This window comes from Staurois parvus, unplaced genomic scaffold, assembly GCF_062004578.1.
Source record: "Staurois parvus isolate SC_StPar_1 unplaced genomic scaffold, SC_StPar_1.0 ptg000114l, whole genome shotgun sequence".
Lineage (NCBI taxonomy): Eukaryota > Metazoa > Chordata > Amphibia > Anura > Ranidae > Staurois > Staurois parvus.
The window spans coordinates 8,581,412-8,606,551 of NW_028317910.1; the positions used below are offsets into that span (position 1 = coordinate 8,581,412).

At 43.1% G+C, this 25,140-nt stretch overlaps 1 protein-coding gene across 1 annotated transcript; it reads right to left on the reverse strand.

Moving 5' to 3' along the window:
• Window positions 1-435: 435 nt before the first annotated feature.
• Window positions 436-19,981, reverse strand: TUBA8 (tubulin alpha 8). The gene is made up of 5 exons (XM_089671868.1): window positions 19,881-19,981; window positions 18,644-18,866; window positions 10,580-10,728; window positions 3,453-4,133; window positions 436-775 (listed from the first exon to the last, which is right to left on the reverse strand). Exons 1-5 carry the CDS (start codon window positions 19,902-19,904, stop codon window positions 482-484), a joined length of 1,371 nt encoding a protein of 456 aa, XP_089527994.1. The 5' UTR covers window positions 19,905-19,981; the 3' UTR covers window positions 436-481.
• Window positions 19,982-25,140: the final 5,159 nt, after the last annotated feature.

Here is a 25,140-nt window from a genome sequence, read left to right on the forward strand (position 1 = left end):
CTGAATTATGCACTGATTCAGTTGGAGGGCTTTTTGATTCCTTTAGCCTCTTCTCACCGTGACCTGTATAGTTACACAGTCTTGTTGGGTCCCAAGCCCTACTCCATAGAAGCAATGGTTTCCATACACTACACTGATGATGGGCAAAAAGTCTGAAACAGCTGTATGCAGTTTGGAATAAATGGCTCTATGATATCAAGCTACGTTTTCACCATACGCTGGCAATTCTGGATGTGTGTCTGGCTGATGGGGCATACAGGAATGCCTTGTATGGTCCCACCCACTGTATTGAAATGTGAACAATTATTTTATTGTTGGATATGTGATGGTTTGAGATATGTGAATATTTTCTGTTTTTTAAAAAAGGCTTTATTTTGCTGCTGCTTGTTACCACAGTAAACAGTCATCTGCTTTCAAAACAAAGTACACATCACATGAGGGTTTATATTTATTTTAAGTATCTATTAGACTCTCATTACTGTTAATAAACTTCTGCATCATTCTCCTCTTCAAATGAGTCCATCCCGACCTCCTCATAATCCTTCTCCAGAGCGGCAAGATCCTCACGAGCTTCAGAAAACTCGCCCTCCTCCATTCCCTCACCCACATACCAGTGAACAAATGCCCGCTTGGCATACATGAGGTCAAACTTGTGGTCCAAGCGTGCCCAGGCCTCTGCAATGGCGGTTGTGTTGCTCAGCATGCACACAGCACGCTGCACTTGGGCTAGGCTGCCCCCGGGTACCGCGGTGGGGGGCTGATAATTAATGCCAACCTGCGAAGGAAAGAAACCCATTTACTAGAGCATGGTCAGGATTACTGGGCAGCATTATTAGCACTGAAGAAACACTACAACAGTTGTGTTTTCTATTTTAAATAAAATATTACAAATAAAATTGCATGTAGGTAAAATATGGGGGGGGGGGGGTCAGTATCATGAAATGTTTTATGTTTATTTAAAGGAAAGCTTCAGTCCCCTTAACGCAGGACTTACAGTCTTTCCTCTGTTCATTCAACTTAAAATACTGGGGACAGCCTGTGACAAAGAAGTACTGTGAGTGAGGGGCAGCCCCGGATTAACCATTTGCCCTCTTGAGGATTTACCCCCCTCCTGACCAGAGCATTTTTTGCGTTACTGCGCTGCGTTACTTTAACTGACAATTGTGCGGTCATGCAACACTTCACCTAAATGAAATTTACATCCTTTTTTCCCCACAAATTGAGCTTTCTTTGGGTGGTATTTGATCACCTCTGCATTTTTTAATTTTTGTGCTATAAAAAAAAAATAAGACCGACAATTTTGACAAAGCAAACAATATTTTAGAATTTTTGCTATTAAACATGTCCAATAAAAAATAAAAAAAAAATCAAATTTCGTCATAAATTTAGGCCAAAATGTATTCTGCTACATGTCTTTGCTAAACAAAATCCCAATACTTGTAAATTAATTTGTTTACATGAAAGTTATAGTGGTATAGATACTGGAATTTCTTTTTTTTTTAATTTTTACTAGTAATGGCGGCAATCAGCGACATATAGCGGGACTGCGGCGGGCATTCTGACACATTCTGACATCCCTAGTGACACCAATACAGTGATCAGTGCTAAAAAAAGCACTGACACTGTACTAATGGCACTGGACAGGAAGGGGTTAACATGAGAGGCGATCAAAGGGTTAACTGTGTGCTGTTTCACAGTATGCTCTGTGTGTGTGCTTCACTGTGCACTGTGCTGTGCACAACCATCGAAAGCAGTGTGCACGAGCTAACAGAGGAGAACTGTATTGTTTACATATAGTTCTCCTCCCTGTTGAAGATGCTTGCCAATCACCAGGCACCGGCAAGTAATCACTGGGACCGGGTGATTGACAGCTGTGGCCGTGAATGGCGGCACAGGTAGGGCGCAGGAGCCCCCTACCTGGAAATGCGAAATCACGTATATATACCTTTAGGTTGTAAGCTCCATGAGCAGGGCCCTCCTATTCCTTCTGTACTAAAATGTATTGTAATTGTACTGTCTCCCTTATATTGTAAAGTGCTGAGCAAACAGTTGGCGCTATATAAATCCTGTATAATAATAATAATAATATATGTGATTTTGTGCACCCGTGTCACCCTGTAGCAGTATATCTGCTATAGGGAGGTCGGGAAGCTGTTAAAGGTGAGCAGTGTAGCCAAAGCTGCATTTCTTTTTTTTTTTTTATTAATAAACTCCAGAGGGACATTTAAAAATGTTATTAAAGTTGAATACAAGGTACACGGTATATATTTGGATAAAATGTTAAAAAAAAAAATACTGACCTTTCACCCTTGGCAATTGGGCTCCAACACACTCACTCACAAAGCTGGAGGAAGTGGAAATAGACTATGAGTGCGCTGATTACTGCAATCATAGTCCATTGAGAACTGCAAGTCTGTCTGCTGTGGTGGCAGACAGGATTTGTAGTTTTGTTTATTCACAGATCTCTGAAGGGCCAGGCAGATTTTAAATGTGACAGCAGCTGTGGGGGAGAAGAACCCCAACATGCTGTCACAAGTGGAGGGGCTCTGGGGTGGGAGGCGGGTGCTTAGGAACATGATGGTACAGGTTACACCATAAATACAGGTGTAACATGTAATATGTTCCTAAAAGTAAACTTAACCTTTAAGGCTGGCCATACATTATACAATTTTCTTGAGAATTTTGCTTTAGATCTGCCAAAAAACATATAATATGAGGTCAAACTTACACAACACTTTCAATTGTATCCAATTAGGCAGACCCTCGCACTACATAGTTGAAGGTAAATCTAAAGGAAATTGGGCAGAAATTGGACAGAAAATTGTAAGAAAATGGTATAGTGTATGGCAAGCCTAAAGTAGAGCATTGGAATGACTCATCTCAACATCTAGAAAGCAGAAGCAGTGAGGACAAGCAATATTAAAGTTCTTATAATGTACTGTATATAGCTGACCTGAAGGGAATTTTTTCTTGTTGATAAAACTCCAGTTTTATGCTAATAATGATGCTGATAAAGTGTAACCCCAGCCAAGACGTTTTTGTAGCTGTTGATAGAAAGACTAAAACGGTTAGAATTTACTGCTATCCATGTTGGCACTGACCTAATTTCCAATGTCTCCCCACTCTACATAAAAAATTGGATCCCCAGTGGTTACGGTCCCATCACTTCTTGTGTGCATGCAGCAATAAAACTTGAGTTGTAACCTCTCATCACTCTATTCAAACCCAAAAAAGAGGCACCGACAACATTCAATGGTATCACCTTCTTGAAAGCACTAGTATTGAAAGTCTGTCTGGTCTTCTTCAAGCTATACCTACCGGTATTAGGCGAGACTGGGCGATTTGAGGCTTTCAAGATTTTGAATACCTACAATTATTCCCTATAAAGAAGACTAAACTTCCCTTAATGTCAAAGATTGGTAGATTTTTACACCCACAAATTCTCTTCTCACCTTGAATCCTGTAGGACACCAGTCCACAAATTGAATGTTCTTCTTGGTTTTGATGTTGGCGATGGCCACGTTGACATCTTTGGGCACCACATCACCCCTGTAGAGCATGCAGCACGCCATATACTTGCCATGACGTGGGTTGCATTTCACCATCTGGTTGCTTGGGTCAAAGCAAGAGTTGGTGATGTCGGCTACGGTCAGCTGTTCATGGTACGCTTTCTCTGTCGAGATGATGGGTGCATAGGTGACCAGAGGGAAATGAATGCGTGGGTAGGGCACCAGGTTGGTCTGGAATTCGGTCAGATCCACGTTCAAAGCGCCAGCAAACCGGAGCGAGGCTGTGATGGAGGACACGATCTGGCCAATCAGGCGATTAAGGTCGATGTAAGTTGGCCGCTCAATGTCCAGGTTGCGTTGGCAGATGTCATAGATGGCCTCATTGTCCACCATGAAGGCACAGTCTGAGTGCTCCAGTGTAGTGTGGGTGGTGAGGATGGAGTTGTAAGGCTCCACCACAGCGGTTGAGATTTGGGGTGCAGGATAGATGGCAAATTCCAGTTTGGATTTTTTCCCATAATCTACAGAGAGCCGTTCCATTAGAAGGGAAGTAAAGCCGGAGCCAGTCCCCCCTCCAAAACTGTGGAAGACGAGGAATCCTTGTAGGCCAGAGCAAGCGTCACTCTGAAAGGTAACAATGCCAAATGTTTCAAACACTGTTTATGAAGCATTATTATTACACTTTAGGGCAACTTTTTCTCAACATGTCATCTCATCAGAGATCCCACCATTACTTATTTGTAGGGTTGGCCCACTCTGCTGTGAGTAAATTTCAATGGAGAGCCCATACCCTCATAGTCTCACATTTAGTGCTGCATTCTCCATAAACTATAGTGAACCCAGCAGCAAGAGTTTTACCTCTCAAAATGACTGAGGCAGAGGTTTTAGAGAAGACGAGAATTTAACCTCACCAGGTTTAAGTGCACTTGCACTTTAAAAACAAAAGCCAGATGTACAGTACATGCGTATTTTATGCTGTATGTCCACACATCTGCAAATACATCTGTGTGCATGAGCCCTAAATATTCCCAGTCTGGAGGAAGCAGAAAAGTCATGGATACTGTGTATTAAAATTACAACATGGAAAGAGAACATTTATATGAAAAGATACAGTTTAAAAGATTCCCTGCAGCAGGAGTGTATCCTTTGTTCAACTTGAGCGCTGACTGATTGTATCTACAGTAATTATTAGAGATGAGCGAATTTCTCAAAAATTCGATTCGGCTGATTCGGCGAATTCCAGTGTGAAATTCGATTCGATGCGAATTTCTTCGCTACGAAGATGACTTATAAAAAGGGTTTCTAGGCTTCAGAGAGCCTTTAAATTAGTGCAGAACACTGTACCTTTAATTTAAATGCCCTTGGAGATGAGGAAAGAGAAGGAGAAGGAGAAGGATGAGAAGAAGGAGAAGGATGAGAAGAAGGAGAAGGAGAAGGATGAGGAGAAGGAGAAGGATGAGAAGAAGGAGAAGGAGAAGGATGAGGAGAAGGAGAAGGATGAGAAGAAGGAGAAGGATGAGAAGAAGGAGAAGGAGAAGGATGAGAAGAAGGAGAAGGATGAGAAGAAGGAGAAGGAGAAGGATGAGAAGATGGAGAAGGAGAAGGATGAGAAGAAGGAGAAGGAGAAGGATGAGAAGAAGGAGAAGGAGAAGGATGAGAAGAAGGAGAAGGATGAGGAGAAGGAGAAGGATGAGAAGAAGGAGAAGGATGAGAATAAGGAGAAGGATGAGAATAAGGAGAAGGATGAGAATAAGGAGAAGGATGAGAAGAAGGAGAAGGAGAAGGATGAGAAGAAGGAGAAGGATGAGAAGAAGGAGAAGGATGAGAAGAAGGAGAAGGAGAAGGAGAAGGAGAAGCAGAAGGAGAAGGATGAGAAGAAGGAAAAGGAGAAGGATGAGAAGATGGAGAAGGAGAAGGATGAGAAGAAGGAGAAGGAGAAGGATGAGAAGAAGGAGAAGGAGAAGGAGAAGGATGAGAAGATGGAGAAGGAGAAGGATGAGAAGAAGGAGAAGGAGAAGGATGAGAAGAAGGAGAAGGAGAAGGATGAGAAGAAGGAGAAGGATGAGAAGAAGGAGAAGGAGAAGGATGAGAAGAAGGAGAAGGATGAGAAGAAGGAGAAGGAGAAGGATGAGAAGAAGGAGAAGGAGAAGGATGAGAAGAAGGAGAAGGATGAGAAGAAGGAGAAGGATGAGAAGAAGGATGAGAAGAAGGAGAAGGATGAGAAGAAGGACAGTTCTGTGACAGTTTCTGTCTATTTCTGACAGTTCTGGGACATTCACTCCATACAGCTGTTTCAACCGCTGTATGGAGGGAATGTCATGGAACTGTCAGAAATAGACTATTAATGACAGTTCTGGGACTGTCCTTCCATGCAGCGGTTGAAACATTGTATGTATTTGTTTCCATAAATGGATCCATTTATGGAAACAAATACATACAATGTTTCAACCGCTGTATGGAAGGACAGTCCCAGAACTGTCATTAATAGTCTATTTCTGACAGTTCTATGACATTCCCTCCATACAGCGGTTGAAACAGCTGTATGGAGTGAATGTCCCAGAACTGTCAGAAATAGACTATTTCTGACAGTTCTGGGACTGTCCTTCCATACAGCGGTTGAAACATTGTATGTATTTGTTTCCATAAATGGATCCATTTATGGAAACAAATACATACAATGTTTCAACCGCTGTATGGAAGGACAGTCCCAGAACTGTCATTAATAGTCTATTTCTGACAGTTCCATGACATTCCCTCCATACAGCGGTTGAAACAGCTGTATGGAGTGATTGTCCCAGAACTGTCAGAAATAGTCTATTTCTGACAGTTCTGGGACATTCACTCCATACAGCTGTTTCAACCGCTGTATGGAGGGAATGTCATGGAACTGTCAGAAATAGACTATTAATGACAGTTCTGGGACTGTCCTTCCATACAGCGGTTGAAACATTGTATGTATTTGTTTCCATAAATGGATCCATTTATGGAAACAAATACATACAATGTTTCAACCGCTGTATGGAAGGACAGTCCCAGAACTGTCATTAATAGTCTATTTCTGACAGTTCTATGACATTCCCTCCATACAGCGGTTGAAACAGCTGTATGGAGTGAATGTCCCAGAACTGTCAGAAATAGACTATTTATGACAGTTCTGGGACTGTCCTTCCATACAGCGGTTGAAACATTGTATCTATTTTTTTCCATAAATGACATTCTGCAAATACACTTAGAGGGGCGCTGCAGATACACTTTTTGCCGGCTTGGAATTAATCTTATTTTCATCCTACTTCTTCTTCTTCATCCTCATCCTCATAAGAAGAAAAAGAAGAAGTAGGATGAAAATAAGAATAATTCCAAGCCGGCAAAAAGTGTATCTGCAGCGCTCCTCTAAGTGTATCTGCAGAATGTCATTTATGGAAAAAAATAGATACAATGTTTCAACCGCTGTATGGAGTGAATGTCCCAGAACTGTCATAAATAGTCTATTTCTGACAGTTCTGGGACATTCACTCCATACAGCTGTTTCAACCGCTGTATGGAGGGAATGTCATAGAACTGTCAGAAATAGACTATTAATGACAGTTCTGGGACTGTCCTTCCATACAGCGGTTGAAACATTGTATCTATTTGTTTCCATAAATGGATCCATTTATGGAAACAAATAGATACAATGTTTCAACCGCTGTATGGAAGGACAGTCCCAGAACTGTCATTAATAGTCTATTTCTGACAGTTCTATGACATTCCCTCCATACAGCGGTTGAAACAGCTGTATGGAGTGAATGTCCCAGAACTGTCAGAAATAGACTATTTCTGACAGTTCTGGGACATTCCCTCCATACAGCGGTTTCCGGCAAAAAGTGTATGTGCAGAGTTCCTCTATTCTGCAGATACACTTAGAGGAGCTCTGCAGATACACTTAGAGGAGCTCTGCACATACACTTTTTGCCGGCTTGGAATTATTCTTATTTTCATCCTACTTCTTCTTCTTCTTCTTCTTCATCCTCATCCTCATCCTCTTCTTCTTCTTCTGAGGATGAGGATGAGGATGAAGAAGAAGAAGAAGAAGAAGTAGGATGAAAATAAGATTAATTCCAAGCCGGCAAAAAGTGTATGTGCAGAGCTCCTCTAAGTGTATCTGCAGAATAGAGGAACTCTGCACATACACTTTTTGCCGGCTTGCAATTATTCTTATTTTCATCCTACTTCTTCTTCTTCTTCTTCTTCTTCATCCTCTTCTTCTTCTTCTGAGGATGAGGATAAAGAAGAAGAAGAAGAAGAAGAAGTAGGATGAAAATAAGATTAATTCCAAACAGGCAAAAAGTGTATGTGCAGAGCTCCTCTAAGTGTATCTGCAGAATAGAGGAACTCTGCACATACACTTTTTGCCGGCTTGGAATTATTCTTATTTTCATCCTACTGCTTCTTCTTCTTCTTCATCCTCATCCTCATCCTCAGAAGAAGAGGATGAGGATGAGGATGAAGAAGAAGAAGAAGAAGAAGAAGTAGGATGAAAAGAAGAATAATTCCAAGCCGGCAAAAAGTGTATGTGCAGAGTTCCTCTATTTCTGACAGTTCTCTCACAGCTTCTTCACATGTACAGCGGTTGAAACATCTGTATCCTAAATGGAAACTAATAGATACAAATTGTATCTATTAGTTTCCATTTAGGATACAGATGTTTCAACCGCTGTACATGTGAAGAAGCTGTGAGAGAACTGTCAGAAATAGAGGAACTCTGCACATACACTTTTTGCCGGCTTGGAATTATTCTTCTTTTCATCCTACTTCTTCTTCTTCTTCTTCATCCTCATCCTCATCCTCTTCTTCTGAGGATGAAGAAGAAGAAGAAGTAGGATGAAAAGAAGAATAATTCCAAGCCGGCAAAAAGTGTATGTGCAGAGTTCCTCTATTTCTGACAGTTCTCTCACAGCTTCTTCACATGAACAGTGGTTGAAACATCTGTATCCTAAATGTAAACTAATAGATACAATGTTTCAACCGCTAAACATGTGTTCCTTCTGTCAGAGAACTGTCAGAAATAGCGGAGCTCACTGCAGGGACACTTTTGCCGGCTGATCGGGAAATGTTCGATTCGCGCACCCGAAGTAGGCAAAATTTCGGTTTCGCCGCGAATCGAATATTTCCTGAAATTCGACTCGAATTCCGGTTCGCCTGGTTCGATTCGCTCATCTCTAGTAATTACCTTCACACATACAGTATGTCTAAGGTACAGTTCATACTGCCGTGACTTGGAATCTGATTTGTGAGACCCCACGTCACATGAAATCTAAAATCCCATGTTGGTCAATGAGAGCTGTCTGAATTAGCACTACTGAAGTCGCTCCGACTTTAGAAAAGGTTCCTGTACTAATTCAAGGTGATTTCTATCCGATTTGTGCCCATAGACTTTAATGGAAGTCGCCTCCAAGTTGAATCCTCATCTAAATGAATGTGATTGGGATCAGACATTACAGGAAATTACCCAGGCATTCCCTAAAAGTTGCTTCAAAGTCACATCAAGTCACATCAAAGTAGTACTCAAGTCACCAGGAAGTCGTCTGACAAAGTCGCACTGTAGGTCGCACGACTTTCAGGTCACAGTAGTGTGAACCGAGACTGATGCTGCTTTTACACTGATTCATAGTAAATGCATATGCGGTTTTGCTGAATTTTTACCATGTTTGCAGTTTGTTTTTTAAAGGACATGTGACTCAAGAACCACACCACAAAAGTGCAACACAGATTTGTTTTTTATGCATTTTTGCCATGTGATTACAATGGCGAGATGTTTTTGGTGAGGTTTTTTTTGCCGCACCCAGCCTGCACCAAAATTGCAGCATGCAAGACTTTGAAAAATGCAACAGATCAGTGCGAAAAGTTTCATAGAAAAACATGGTTGCATGCTTTTCTTCTATTTTTGTAACACAAAAGCAGCAGAAAAACACATCAGTGCGGAAGCAGCCTAAGGCATTATGCACACAGGTGTATGAGATGGTGAAATGTACATTTTGATGTATTTCTGTGCCTAGGAGGCACAGCTAAAGCTTGCAGTAATGAACGACTGTATGCAGGTATATGCTGTACTTATGTAAACACGCACACGTGAACATGCTTAAATTCCTGGACACCATGTTCAGGGATTTATGTCTGTGCGCTTGTTTTCAGAAGTTTTTTACCCGCATACAGCTAGTGTACAGCTATTCATTACTATAGGTGGCTGGATGCTGCAGCTGTGTCCCCTGGGCCTGGAAAAACGCCTGCGATTTGTATTGTATAGCCATGTGTATGTGTCCTAAATAGACAAAAGATTCCCTTTAAAAGCCTTAGGCTCCATGTACACTGCAGCTGATAAACTGACGTTCAGGAGCAGTTCAGCGTTTTTTTCAGCAGCCCCTGAACTCACCCAAATGTCTTCCTATGTGTCCATGTACACTATGTCGTTTACAGGCAGTCGTTTTTTTGAGCACACCAAACTTGCGTTCAGGAGTAGATTTTATCAGCGTTTCAAATGGCAAATGCTTGTAACCGCGTGTAAATGTGGCTAACCGTGTTTATAAGCGTTTGCAAAATGTTTTTAACTCTTCCATTTCCAGATGCTGTCCAGAGCCTTTTTTCATCATGAAAAATGCATGCAAAGCGTTTTCCCGGTACTCGAATGGACCTGGTACACCATACTTTGAGGTTTCGCATGAAAGAAAGTATGTTAGACACTGCTGCAATCATTTCTGCACAGCAATGAGGTGGAACACATCCAAACATCACAAAAAAAAAGACAGCTAATCTCAACACATACTGCTCTCTCTGCTTCTGCTCTCTCTATTACTCTCAAAATGTCTGAAATAGTTAATTTTTACTGTTTTATCTTTAAAAAGCGCTTGTAAAACACAAACGCTCATAAACGCTATATGAAAACTCTGCTAAACAGACTTTTTTAACCTATGTTTGCCAGCAGTCAGTTTCCATCGTTCAGAAGAGTTTTCCAAACCTCCCATGTACATGGAGCCCTATAATATTTCATCACATAAAGAGAAAACATCAATATAAAATATTAACCCCAAACTCACCAGCTTCCTGATACGGTCCAGCACCAGATCGATGCTCTCCTTTCCGACAGTGTAGTGTCCCCGTGCATAGTTGTTGGCTGCATCCTCTTTTCCTGTGATAAGCTGTTCTGGATGGAAGAGTTGACGGTAAACCCCGCTGCGGACCTCATCTGTGGAGAGATTACAGCATTAACCTGTAGCAAAATTGCTGACTACTTAGCCCATTGGTCATTGTAAATATTTAAGTCATAAGTTCTGCTTAAGACTTTGTTCACACAGGTGGCTAGGGGGGTAGTAAAAACAGGCAATTGAGCTGCAGTTTTACTCCCACCCCACCCTCAACCACACACCTAAAAAAGAACCATGCTGACACTCAGCGTTGTACACATGCCACTGCCGCAATGCTTTGTTCTTCTTCTGTGGCAATGACTAAACTCCCTGTTATGTTCAGCAGGCAGTATCGCAACTGAGCATGACCCATCCAAGCAAATGGGGCTGCGCTGCAACTGCCCTAAGTTTCACAAACTGGAGTAGACTGGATCCCCAGAAATTAGTTTCCCAGCTGAGGCTAGGCAGTGTCAGTAGCCAAGGAGAAGTCAGAGAGGAGTGCAAGGAGTCCTGGAGCAGCAGGCAAGCCCAGTGTGCCCCCCGTACAGTAACGTTGAGAGCCCTGAAGGTGGAAATGGGTTTGGTTTCAGGTGACACCAAGGCTGCAGTACATGAGGATAACTGGAAAGACAATGGCACTGGGGAGCGCTGGGGTCACAGAGGCAAAGGGAGGGAGCACTAGAGATCACAGAAGGGTTCAGCCACTAGCAGGTGAATATGATGCTTGAACACCAAGCTACCCACATGCCAACCTTTCAGGGCAGTGTTCCCTTTGTGACTGGCCACAGTGCTGGAGGAAGCAGGAAGCCAGTAACCACACACACAGGGAGATAAACCTGGATCTGAAGCCTAGAACAGTTGAATGTGACACCTTCCCCGGTCTGTGATTGGACAGACAAACTGATGAGCTCATCTCTCTGCCACTCTGCTCTCTCCTCCTGTCAGCATTCTCCTACTAGTTAGCACATGCACACTGTAGCACAACTGATTTCCTCCTTGTGCTGCTTCTTTCTCTCCCAGTTTTCCTGAAGTCAAATTCAGGTACTTACACTGAGCTGCATTCATTTTATTTTAAACAGTACCAGCCTGGATATTAGCTATAAAAGCTGCTATTGTCACATTACTGAGGCAATAAATGTGGCGACATCATTGTTACTGAGCATGTGAGTAGTCTAGAGACCGGGGGGTATCCAGGGAAAGAAAACTTCCACCTGAAGCTTTTCACAGTTATAGTTGTGTTCAAAATAATAGCAGTGTGTTGAAAAAAGTGAATAAAGCTCAAAATCCTTCTAATAGCTTTTATTTCCATACACACAAATGCATTGGGAACACTACACATTCTATTCCAAATCAAAACATGAAGAAAAATATATCAAATTTGTGTTGTTCCTCTAAAAAAATTGAAGAAAAGTGAATATTAGACTGTTCAAAAAAATAGCAGTGTTTGTATTCTTCTTTACAAACTCAAACATTCACTATATAAACTGAAAAATGTTTGAAGATTTTGCTTTCCTTTGGATCACTTAATGAATATTTAGTTGTATAAGCACTGTTTCTGAGAACTGCTGTACATCTGTGTTGCATGGAGTCACCCAACTTCTGGCACCTGTGATCAGGTATTCCAGCCCAGGATGATTGGACTACATTCCACAGTTCTTCTCTATTTCTTGGTTTTGCCTCAAAAACTGCATTTTTGATGTCACCCCACAAGTTTTCTATTGGATTGAGATCCGGGGATTGGGCTGGCCACTCCATAAGGTCAATCTTGTTGGTCTGGAACCAAGATGTTGCACGTTTACTGGTGTGTTTGGGGTCGTTGTCTTGTTGGAACACCCATTTCAAGGGCATTTCCTCTTCAGCATAAGGCAGCATGACCTCTTCAAGTATTCTGATGTATTCAAACTGATCCATGATCCCTGGTATGCGATAAATAGGCCCAACACCGTAGTATGAGAAACATCCCCATATCATGATGCTTGCGCAACCATGCTTCACTGTCTTCACAGTGTACTGTGGCTTGAATTCAGTGTTTGGGGGTCGTCTGACAAACTGTCTCCGACCACTAGACCCAAAAAGAACAACCTTACTTTCATCAGTCCACAAAATGTTGCGCCATTTCTCTTTAGGCCAGTCAGTGTGCTCTTTGGCAAATTGTAACCTCTTCAGCACGTCTTTTTTTCAACAGTGGGACTTTGCGGGGGCTTCTTGCAGATAGCTTGGCTTCACATAGGCATCTTCTAATTGTAACAGTACTCACAGGGAACTTTACACCTTCTTTGATCTTCCTGGAGCTGATTGTTGGTTGAGTCCTTGCCATTTTGGCTATTCTTCTATCCATTCGAATGGTAGTTTTTAGCTTTCTTCCACATCTTTCAGGTTTTGGTTGCCATTTTAAAGCATTTGCAATTATTTTAGCTGAGCAGCCTATCATTTTCTGCACTTCTTTATATGTTTTCCCCTCTCCAATCAACTTTTTAATCAAGGTACGCTGTTCTTCTGAACAATGTCTGGAATGACCCATTTTCCTCAGAATTTCAGAGAGAAATGCACTGTAACCAGCATGTACAACATTTGCTGCCTTCCTTCCTTAAATAAGGGCAATAATTGCCACCTGTTTTTCAAAGAATGAATGACCTCACTAATAGAACTCCACACTGCTATTATTTTGAACACGCCTCTTTCAATTAGTGAATCAGCAGCATGCATGTCATGACTGTTGGGTCTGTTGGATTTCTATTAGTCTACTACACCTGCTAGTAAATTATTTGCCATGTAGAAATATCATTTCTACCAAAAACAGTGATTGATCAGGTTAGTGATGTCTGACTGCTATTATTTTGAACACAAATGTATGTATGACAGGCGCTTATAAACATTGTATCACATAAATCCGCTCATCAGTAATTTCACGCAGCAAGCCAGATCAGATCACGTCAGAAAGCATTCATGGTAGAAAATTCCTGCATAAAATGCAAGGATGGACTTTAAAATAAAAGTGCATATTTGCTCATAGGTCCGTAAAATACTGTCAAGCATTGTAGATTTTTATGTTGTTTTTTTTTTTTTTTGGTTTACTGTACTGTAGATAGACCAAGTTTATATGCCTGTGTACAGGGCCATTAAAAACAACGAGCTGCCTTTGGTTTGAGCTACTGTCAGTGTTATATCACTGTTTTTGTAATTTATGTGCCATTGATAGTCCCTGCGTGGGCACAGCTTTTGCTCTACCGGTGTTAGAGCACTGTTTTCTTTACTTTTTTATGTGCCATTGATAGCCCCTGCGTGGGCATGTCTTGTTGTTCAAGTCTTGTTGAAATGTTTACAAATTAATAAAAACCATTGAAATACAAAAACAATGGGCTGCATTTAAAGCATAAAAAAACGCTTGAATATCTAAAAATATGGTGCTTTTAGGCATCCATGTACAGGAGCCCTGGAGGATCAAATAGCTATATATGTAGCAATTGTGCACACAGAGATGGACGCGGTCATCCATCTTGCTAAGGATCCTCCATCTTGTATCTCTCTCCCTCCAATCCCCCCTCCCTCTCTGTTGAGTGACACGTGGTCCCTGTGTCTGGGTTCAGAAGTGCACAGGCAATCAGGCACAGTGGGACAGCTTTATGGTTATAAATCCCAAATTAGTTGGTGCCCTGGTGTCTGTTAGCTTAGAGAGAATCGTAAAACCATAAACCAGTCCTTAACTGGGCTTCAAAGACATTCCAGCTAGCCGTAAAACAGACAACATATTTAAAACCCACTTTTCCATATAATTTTATATCTGGAGATGGGAAATAATTACATAAAAACCAAGCATATATTCGGATAGCTCAGTTTAATGCGAGTCGTCTGATATCTTACACCCCCTAGTTGAAGTCTACAGGAGAGCAGAAAGCCATATAGTTCTAGCCGAAATAGTGAACTATGCCAAGTTTGATATCTAGGCGTTCAGCAGATGATTCTGCATATTAATCTACCTGTGGATAGAATGTTACATGTACCTAGGGAAGGTTATTGCCCATGGTATAACTTGGGAGGGATTTTGGTCCTAATCTGAGTCCCCCGCCTACAACACCCCTCCCAAATGAGACGATTGGTTCTCTGCTGTAAGGAGACACCCTGCTGAGTTTCTAGAAAAAGGCTGTTATGCTTGGAGCAGTAAGTTGAAACATTCTCCCCTTTTAACATCGGAACCAACTTGGGAGACGGTACCCTTGCTCTGAAACTTGATCTGCTTAAACCAAGGCTGACGGCAAGTATCTACCTCTCTAAACTTCTTTCTTTTATTTTTTTGCTGTGTTATTGCTCTCTGTATTTATATATATATATATATTGGCTACATCTTTTTCTGTAAATATTTTTATTGCACCCTTTTGACCTTTTTAGTAATAAATCCTATTATCTCAAAAAGTGTTGAACTGTTTCTAAAGCTCTTTAATGCAAACTAAGAATCCCTGTCTCTGAAGAGCGCTACTGTGTGTTTAAACCCTCTATATATCTCTGCCTGCTGTGTTATTGCTGATATTGCCAAGTTTCCGCTTTCTCTGTACAAAAAGGAGGTGGTGGCAGTGTGAAGGGTTAATTGCGTAATTAACCTGACCCATCGCTCTCAGGCTGCAGGTACATAGATTGTGGTCCATTAGCTGGAAAATCTTTGTGCTGGGTGAAGCTGAGCGTGGCATTGTTACGCAGGTGACAGCATGGTTTTAGATTGGCTAGTCCTTCTGTCAAGAGTTGGTGAGAAGGGCTGGGCTCTGACGCCACGATCGTCACAATATACACCACTTTCTGGTAAAATTCTGACCTTTGGGTATATACAAAAGCATGTTTGATGGGTTTATATCACAACCAAATTTGTTAAACTAGCCATAGATGGGTTCCTCCCCCCTGCCTGGACACTGTATACTGACATTGGGAATAACCGCTGTCAGAATACACTGACCAAAAACCATATAATATGAGGTCAAACCTAAACAACACTTTCAATTGTATCCAATTAGGCAGGTCCTTGCACTACATAGTTGAAGGTAATTCTAAAGGAAATTGAGCAGAAATTGGACAGAAAATGGTATAGTGTATGGCCAGCCTAAGACAGAATTCAATCAATAGATCAATGTCTGTCAAACAGGAATGGCCACACATTCAATCTGTCTAAGGCCAGCTTAAAGGTGGGAATACACAATTAGAAAATCAAACGATCGGTCATCTGATGACCGAGAGGCGTTTGTTCATTGGTCAAAATCGTGGCCCACATTAACCAATCTAAAAAAATTGTTCGTCGGGCAATATGTAGTGTTGAGGTTTTCAGTACAAGTGGAAGAGATGCAGTGTGCGTGTGACCTTGTAGCCACGCATTTCCAGCCAGAACAAGCGATATACACAATTACCAACAATGAGTATAATATAGTTTATTACATGAACTATTTACATAAATAGTGATACATAAAATATAATATGCATCATTCTGGTTCAGGGGCGGACTGACCATTTGGAAACTTGGGCACCGCCTGAGGGCCCAGGGTCAGTAGGGGGCCCCATGAGATGCCCCTGGTACCTTTCATAGGCTTTTTTGGGTGTAGTTTGAGTGTGGGCGAGGACACAGGGGCCCCATGATCCCCTATTGCCCGGGGGCCCCATGAGTTGTCAGTCTGCACCTGTTCTGGTTTCACTATCTCATTAGGCCAATCTACTTTTAACATTTGGATTTTTCATTCGTGTTTACGAAGATTCCTTGGACATAAACATCCGAGTCATCTTTTTCCACTCATCCGTGATAGCGCTTGATAGATTTTTTTCGTACGACCGTCATACCACCGCATAGAAAATTGGTCGTTCGTATGCAAAACGACAACATTTTTCACTGTTGTTCAACCGGATTTTTTCGTTCACAATATCGTTATCGGTTAAAACATCCTGCTCATCAACAAAGAAAAAATCGTTCCATCAGTGGTTCTGCTAAATTTTTCGTACGATTTTCTTATCTTGTGTATGAGGTATTAGCCTGTCCTAATGCGCCAAATGATTACACTTTTCCAACGTGTATAATATTTATAACACTTAACTGCAAATGTTAATTTTTATTATATCAAAATGTACAATTCATCTCCAGCAAAATTGCATTATCTTTTCCAAGACTGAAAATTCCCTGTATTTCCAATTGACTCAGTTTTAGATATGTCCCCCAGATGACTTTTGTTTTAGAAGAGGTGGTAAAAATCCCAGTGCATCCAGAGGAAGGGTATTTTGCCAGACATTATTTAAATCTGACGTCTTATTTGGTTATAGCTTGCCTTTCCTGGTAACTCCATCTCCTCTCGTCAACATACTAATCACATTTTTTAATGGAACCTTTCTATTTTCATTCCATGCCTTATTTTATACCCAGTAGTGTCACCAACTGGGTCTCTGTGCTTCTATGTGATGCAGGAAGATCATAGCAGGTAGGAGGAGCCAGCAGGGTGTTATATATAGCACCCTACTTCAGTACTCCTCTCAAGAGTCCTCTGCCCTGATTAAAGCAGTGGGATGACTTTTGGGAGGAGTTATGCAAATCTCAAAATGCCTTGATGGGTGGATTCCAGTCTGGAGGAGTGGGTGATCCTTGGCAGACTGTATTTGCATGCAGACTGACCTACCTAGCATGCACATGTGATGCCGAGCCTCTGTGATTGAAAGAACTGAAATCTAACAAATGAAAGGGACAGCCCTGGACAGTCAGGCTGGGGAGGAAAGCAATAAGTCCTGGTTCACATACATGCGGCTGTGCGGGCCACGTTTTGCGTGGGCACGAGAGCCCATTCATTTGAATGGACTCCCATGCCCCGTGACATGCAGGGTGGAAGTCCCTGCACTTCTTTGGAAAACGCAGCCCACACAGGAACCTCAGTTCCCAGTATGGTTGATTTTTCCAGTGCGGGCGGCGTGCCATTAAAACTAATGGCACCTGCCCGTGGGTCCGCAGTCCTCTGTGCGGGTGGTGTGGCTGCATGGATTTTCATACGGATCTGCAGCCGCACCACCCACACAGATGTGAATCTAGCCTAAGCCCTGGTTTACATATATATGCGGCCATGCAGGCCACGTTTTGCAAGCACAGGAACCTTGGTTCCCAGTACGGTTGCGTTTTCCCGCGTGGGTGGCGTGTCATTAGAACTAATGGCACCTACCCGCGGGTCCACATTCCTCTGTGCAGGTGGTGTAGCTGCACAGATTTTTGTGCGGATCCGCAGGTGCACCACCCGCACAGATGTGAACCTAGCCTAAATGTATTTGATGTCCTCCAGCCAGGAAATGAGGCAGGTTGTATTTGACTTGCTGCAGCTTCTAATGTACACAGTGAGAAGCTCACAGTGTGCAATGAAATCAGAGTAAGCATTTTCAGTACAGGAGAGGAGCCGGTACAACTGTGCACAACTGAAGGGAAAGTTGGAACTCAGCTTTAAAGCGGTAGTAAACCGTACCTAAGCATAAATCCCCTGCAAGCTAATGCTAGTGTGCATTGCATACTGGCACATTATGAAGAAATTACCTTAAAACGAAGTCCTCCAGCAGCGAACTGTCACCGCTGAAGAGACTTCCATCTTCACCTGTTCTTCCTTCCGGGTTCATGAGCTCTGGCCCTCTGACTGGCCGAGCCATGATGACGTCACTCCAGCGCATGCAGGCGGGAGTCCTTGGCCAGGGCACACAGCTCTGAAGGAACGGCACGGGTAAGCCATTCCTTCAGGGCACATGCACCAGTTGTCACAAAGAGCGAATATCTCCTAAACGATGCACGTCCAGGGAATTTTTGCTTACGAGGTAAATGTAAAGATTTGTGCTCCAACTTTTTTTTTGGGGGGGGGATTTTTGCTGACACATAATGCTCATACATTGTGAAGAGGGGGTGCCGTTTGGCATCTTCAACCTGGGTGCTAGATGACCTTGTCCCAACACTGCCTATCAGCGAGGCACAGTAGTCAGTTCTTGGCCACCTACCTACAACAGAGGCCTCCAGGTCGACCATGACGGCACGCGGCACATGTTTCCCATTGCCAGTCTCACTGAAGAAGGTGGTGAAGGAGTCATCCTTGACTGATTGCTTTGCTTTGTCCCGCAAGGTACCATCAGGCTCAATGCCATGCTCCAAGCAAAAGAGTTCCCAGCATGCATTGCCAATCTGTACGCCAGCCTGGCCTACGTGCACTGATATGCATTCCCTCTGTGGACAAGAGACAACATATAATTATAGGAATGGCAGAACAGAATCTGCTTCATTGCTCCCCCTATGGGGGTCATCTATATGGCTGCTAAAGCACATTGAATGATAATGATGCCATCGGTCAAGATTTCAGGAAATATTTTCTGCAGTGGGTTAAAATAGAAATACTTCACTGGTTGCTACTGGCAATAACGCAACATCACATTTTTGTATGAATCATGGATGGCCTTGATATGCTTGATTGCTTTTGTTACGTCTAAGTACATGCAGTCAACAGATGATTGCCTATGTATAGAGCCAGTATTAGTTTGGCCATACAACCACCTTGCATCCACCAGAAACTGCACATATGATTGCAAGTAATTCCTAGAAACAAAATAATCTGTCACCCGCCAGAATTTGGTCAATTGTACAGTCAAAACTAAGCTATAAAATGAAAGCTTCTACCATTTACTGTATAAAAAGATTGCATACAAAACACAAGAAAACAACATCAATAGCGATCAGAACTTTCAGTCGTTTGATCAAGGAAAATGTTGATCCCATCTGCTTGCATTAGACGGAAACCACTATTATGGCTTGTGATTTCACTAAAAAAAAGGAATTGAAAGTTCCGTCTCTCTGACTTCAAATGAAAGCAGCTATTCTTCCAGGACAGTGAAACTGAACCAGTCAGTACACCATATCTAAACCAGAATGTGAACTGTTTACATTGCCAGCAACAACCAACCAGATCAACCTTTCAATTTCTAACCTGCACTAAAAATATGAAAAAGCTATTCTGATTGGTTATTGGAACAACACTGTTATTTGTGGATTCACTCATCAGGCCCTTCGCTATTAAAAAAAAACAGGACCAAAAAAAATATGACAATTTGATTTTTCTTTTTGCAGGGCCTTACAGTAATAAATACTAAATTGCACACAGAAAAGTCCCTTCCCCATTATCTAAGGCTTGACACCCCGTCCCCCCCAACTATCCTCCCCGTCCCCCCCAACCCAGACATGACGTACAGATTTTGTTCTTATCCCCCACATGATGAGTCTGGAAGGGTCTCTTCTCCGGGCAGTGGTGGCTGGTTGCTGCACAGGCACCGAGAGGGGGTAGACGAGGGTCTAATTTCAGGTCTATAAACAGCCACCAATAACAGGAAAGGGATAATGTGACATACAAACTAGTACACAGTTCCATCCATAACTACATATTTTACTTATTTCCTGTATTTATACAACGTATTCCACAGCACTATACACAGACCACTCAACCTTTTCCTCTTCACCAGAGGAGCTTACACTCTAATCTCCCACCACAGTCACACACTATATTTATTATACATTTACGTCATATATAGAGTTATTCATTTCAGTCTCTGCACCAGAGGAGCTTACACTCTAATCTCCCACCACAGTCACACACTATATTTATTATAAATTTACGTCATATATAGAGTTATTCATTTCAGTCTCTGCACCAGAGGAGCTTACATTCTAATGTCTCACCACAGTCACACACTATATTTATTATACATTTACATTGTATATAGAGTTATTCATTTCAGTCTCTGCACCAGAGGAGCTTACATTCTAATGTCTCACCACAGTCGCACACTATATTTATTATACATTTACGTCATATATAGAGTTATTCTCTGCACCAGTGGAGCTTATATTCTAATTTTCCACTACAGTCACATACTAGTAATGTACATTTATATAGCTCTGACCTATTCCACAGTGCTGTACAGAGAACACTGAGCCAATCAAATCTTCCTCTGCACCAGAAGAACTTACACTTTAATGTCCCACCGCAGCTGACCCACAGCTTTTAATGTGAAGAAGCCTTTCCATGTGCGGATGTGAAACCTATTTTCTCCAGGTGTAAATGTGCCCCATTTTCTTTTGTGGGGGTGCAACTTTCCATCAAATTTGCTATATGGACCATTTATGTACAGTATCTCCCAGAAGTGAGTACACCCCTCACATTTTTGTAAATATTTTATTATATCTTTTCATGTGACAACACTGAAGAAATGACACTTTGCTACAATGTGACGTAGTGAGTGTACAGCTTGTATAACAGTGTAAATTTGCTGTCCATTTAAAATAACTCAACACACAGCCATTAATGTCTAAACCGCTGGCAACAAAAGTGAGCACACCCCTAAGTGAAAATGTCCAAATTGGGCCCAAAGTGTCAATATTTTGTGTCACCACCATTATTTTCCAGCACTGCCTTAACCCTCTTGGGCATAGAATTCACCAGAGCTTCACAGGTTGCCACTGGAGTCCTCTTCCACTCCTCCATGACGACATCACGGAGCTGGTGGATGTTAGAGACCTTGCGCTCCTCCACCTTCCGTTTGAGGATGCCCCACAGATGCTCAATAGGGTTTAGGTCTGGAGACATGCTTGGCCAGTCCATCACCTTTACCCTCAGCTTCTTTAGCAAGGCAGTGGTCATCTTGGAGGTGTGTTTGGGGTCGTTATCATGTTGGAATACTGCCCTGCAGCCCAGTCTCCAAAGGGAGGAGATCATGCTCTGCTTCAGTATGTCACAGTACATGTTGGCATTCATGGTTCCCTCAATGAACTGTAGCTCACCAGCACTCATGCAGCCCCAGACCATGACACTCCCACCACCATGCTTGAATGTAGGCTAGACACACTTGTCTTTGTACTCCTCAACTGGTTGCCACCACACACGCTTGACACCATCTGAACCAAATCAGTTTATCTTGGTCTCATCAGACCGCAGGACATGGTTCCAGTAGTCCATGTCTTTATGCAGGCCATAGACGGTTTGTTTTTCGGCCAAAAAACGAAACATCGGTCGTTCTGTTGCCACCAATGATTGCAAAAATCGGCCATTTTTCACAAATTTTCCAGCATGACCGATAAAAGAAATGAGGAGGAACCGCAAAAATCAGCCAATGACATAGCCCCACTAACGGTGCAAAAATCGCCGATTATTCTTTCATACGAAAAATAGGCCGATAAACAAAACCGTCTATGGCCTGCATAAGTCTTCTTGTCTCCAGCAAACTGCAGGCTTTCTTCTGCATCATCTTTGGAAGAGGCTTCCTTCTGGGACGACAGCCATGCAGACCAATTTGATGCAGTATGCGGCGTATGGTCTGAGCACTGACAGGCTGACCCCCCCCCCCCCCCACCCCTTCAACCTCTGCAGCAATGCTGGCAGGAATCTGACATCTATTTCCCAAAGACAGCCTCTGGATATGACGCTGAGCACGTGCACACAACCTCTTTGGTCAACCATGGCGGGGCCTGTTCTGAATGGAATCTGTCCTGTTAAACCGCTGTATGGTCTTGGCCACCATGCTGCAGCTCAGTTTCAGGGTCTTGGCAATCTTCTTAGAGTCTAGGCCAGGGGTGGGCAACTGTGGCCTGCCAGCTGTTGGTGAACTACAAGTCCCATCACGCCTCTGCCTTTGGGAGTCATGCTTGTAACTGTCATTTTTTGCAATGCCTCATGGGACTTGTAGTTCTACAACAGCTGGAGGGCCACAGTTGCCCACCCCTGGTCTAGGCCATCTTTATGTAGAGCAACAATTCTTTTTTTCAGACCCTCATAGATTTCTTTGCCATGAGGTGCCATGTTGAACTTCCAGTGACCAGTATGAGAGAGTGAGCGATAACACCAAATTTAACGCACCTGTGTCAGGGCTCCAGGTATGACCAGAGGTGTGTGGACTGACACAGGGAAACGCAGGCTTCAGATATGGTATGAACAATATAATTTATTAAGACTAACAATACAAAACGCAGTGCAAAACTAAACATAAACACAGTGCAAACAAACCAAACCACCCACCGATATTAATACATACAATGCGGGAGAGTGGTCGGGGTCACAAGCCGGGTTCAGTAACTCACGGGCAGCGCGGTACAGAGGGTCGGGCAGAGAATGGTCAGGGTCACAAGCCAGGGATCAAGCAGGAGAAGTCAGCAGAGGTCAGGATCAGGCAGGGTCGGCAACAAGTCAGACAGGAACAGACATACAGGATACAAGGTACAGGGGCCCATGGAAAAACACACACCAAGGTCCTGACTGTGAGTCTGGCTATTCCTTAAATACAACCCCTGCAATCAGCTTCAGGTGTTTGGCTGATTGCAGGGGTGAGTCTCTGATTGCTGAGAGCACCCGCTGGCCAACCCTGGTACTGCAGCCCACAAGGCAGGTGAGTCCCACCATTATTGGCAAGTCCATTCCTGACAACCTGCTTCCCATTCACACCTGAGACCTTGTAACACTAATGAGTCACATGACACCCGGGAGGGAAAATGACTAATTGAGCCCAATTTGGACATTTTCACTTAGGGGTGTGCTCACTTTTGTTCCCAGCGGTTTAGACATTAATGGCTGTGTGTTGAGTTATTTGAGGGGACAGCAAATTTACATGTTATACAAGCTGTACACTCACTACGTCACATTGTAGCAAAGTGTCATTTCTTCAGTGTTGTCACATGAAAAGATAGAATAAAATATTTACAAAAATGTGAGTGGTGGACTCACTTCTATAAGATACTGTATATGAACATTGTGATCTTATGTCCTCCTTTAGGCAGATGTTAACCCTAACTGGGTGATAGAGTTCATGCCAACAGGTGCTTTTGTTTCCCATTTGAATTCAGGCAGCTACATACAAATGGAAAGCACAGGGTTTGACAAGAAAAGCATGCAGTTCAAAGATACCTTGATAGGACATGCTGCATCCAAAGAAGTGCAGCACAAAGAAGATCACACACAGCCTCTGAACTGTCATGAGTACTGCCTAGATAAAGGCTTAGGCTAGGTTCAGATCTGTGCAGGTGGTTCCCGCTGAAGGTCCTCACCTATTCCTGCAGCCACAACAAAGTGCACAGAAAAATGCGCTGGATGCATGCAGGTGCCATTAATCCTAATAGCATGCCGCATGCACTGGAATCACTCCCGCACTGGGAACCGCAATGCACGTGCAGTTTTTGTTTGGGGTGCTATTTCTAAAATGCTACAGGAACCTTTTCCCTGCGTTTCAAGAGGCACGGCCGTCCATTCAAATGACTGTCTGCTGTGCCCGTGCAAAAAGCGGTTCACAGAACCACATATGTGTAAACCTAACCTAAGTTAACCTTTTGCACCATCTTACTTGTTACACTCCCACTTAGGGTGTAGCATGTAATATGGTGCAAATGTATCCCCGCCTGCACAGCTGCATCATTCATTCACAGAAACCCGTGAGTGAAAGAACTGCAAGTCCCGTCTACCACCGCAGAAACAGACTTGGAGTTCTCAATGGACTTTGAGTGTGGTAATCTGCGCACTCGTAGTCCATCGACACTTCTTCCAACTCTCCAACTAACAGCCAGTTGAGATGTACAGGCAGTCTGTCCTCCGCACCCCATCCCCCTGGGCTTAAGACCCATTCAAAGGAATACTGGGGCTGGACAGGAAGGGTGTTAAACTTTTTTTTTTTTAAATACAGTTTTCACTTTTTTCAGCCTTTCCCATTCTAATGCTGCTGATCCCCTGCAGCCCCTTTTACCCACTTTCTGTCTATATGCACTCTGTTCAACTTTGGCTGCACATGATTGCACTCCAGTAATGGTTGCATGGCATTTCTCAGAACAGGTTAACTGATAGTGACGACAGTGGACCATGTCCCTGTAATGTGTGTTAAATCAACCTCTACTGGAATCCAGTGTGACAAGGTGACAACGCAGAAGTACAATTGGGAGACAGGGACAGACTGTGGTGTATTTAAATTTTGTGCTGCCCTAGGCAACACAAAGATCATCTCCCCCCAATGGAGAGACCCTGACACTGACAAACACCCCCCTCCCCCACGGTAAGAGCCTGACATTGACCAACAACACCCGACCCCAGCCCCCCACCACCACCCAAGAGAGCTTTCCACTACCACGACCCCCCACACCCCGGCGAGAGAGAAGACACACACCTTTACAGCTCCGGACATCCCCGGGAACAAGAGTCAGGCTCTGCATACACCACCAAGCAGCCCACAGCCTCTCTCAGATCTCACCTGGTCCCTATGCTGTGTGTGTCCTTTTTTCCATCCCTTCTTTTGGGGGGCGGTTCTGCCCCATGAAAAATGCCACTGCCCCCCTGAAAAAAGGCCGCCTTAGGCAAATGCCTTGTTTGCCTTGTGGTAAATACGCCCCTGGGGACAGAGTGTTGTCACCCTATAACAAGAAGCACCTGAACAAGGATCCTTTGTGGCAGGACCACCAGGGATTATTTTAAAGTGGAACTTTA

What these genes read in the sequence shown, in the direction of transcription:
- TUBA8 (XM_089671868.1), bottom strand. Translation starts at nt 19,904, where the DNA reads ATGTGGGGGATAAGAACAAAATCT. An exon ending in CCTGGAGGCCTCTGTTGTAG is followed by an intron (nt 10,729 to 18,643) that starts GTAGGTGGCCAA and finishes ATCTCTCCACAG; the next exon opens with ATGAGGTCCGCAGCGGGGTT. An exon ending in GGTGTCCTACAGGATTCAAG is followed by an intron (nt 776 to 3,452) that starts GTGAGAAGAGAA and finishes TTTCCTTCGCAG; the next exon opens with GTTGGCATTAATTATCAGCC.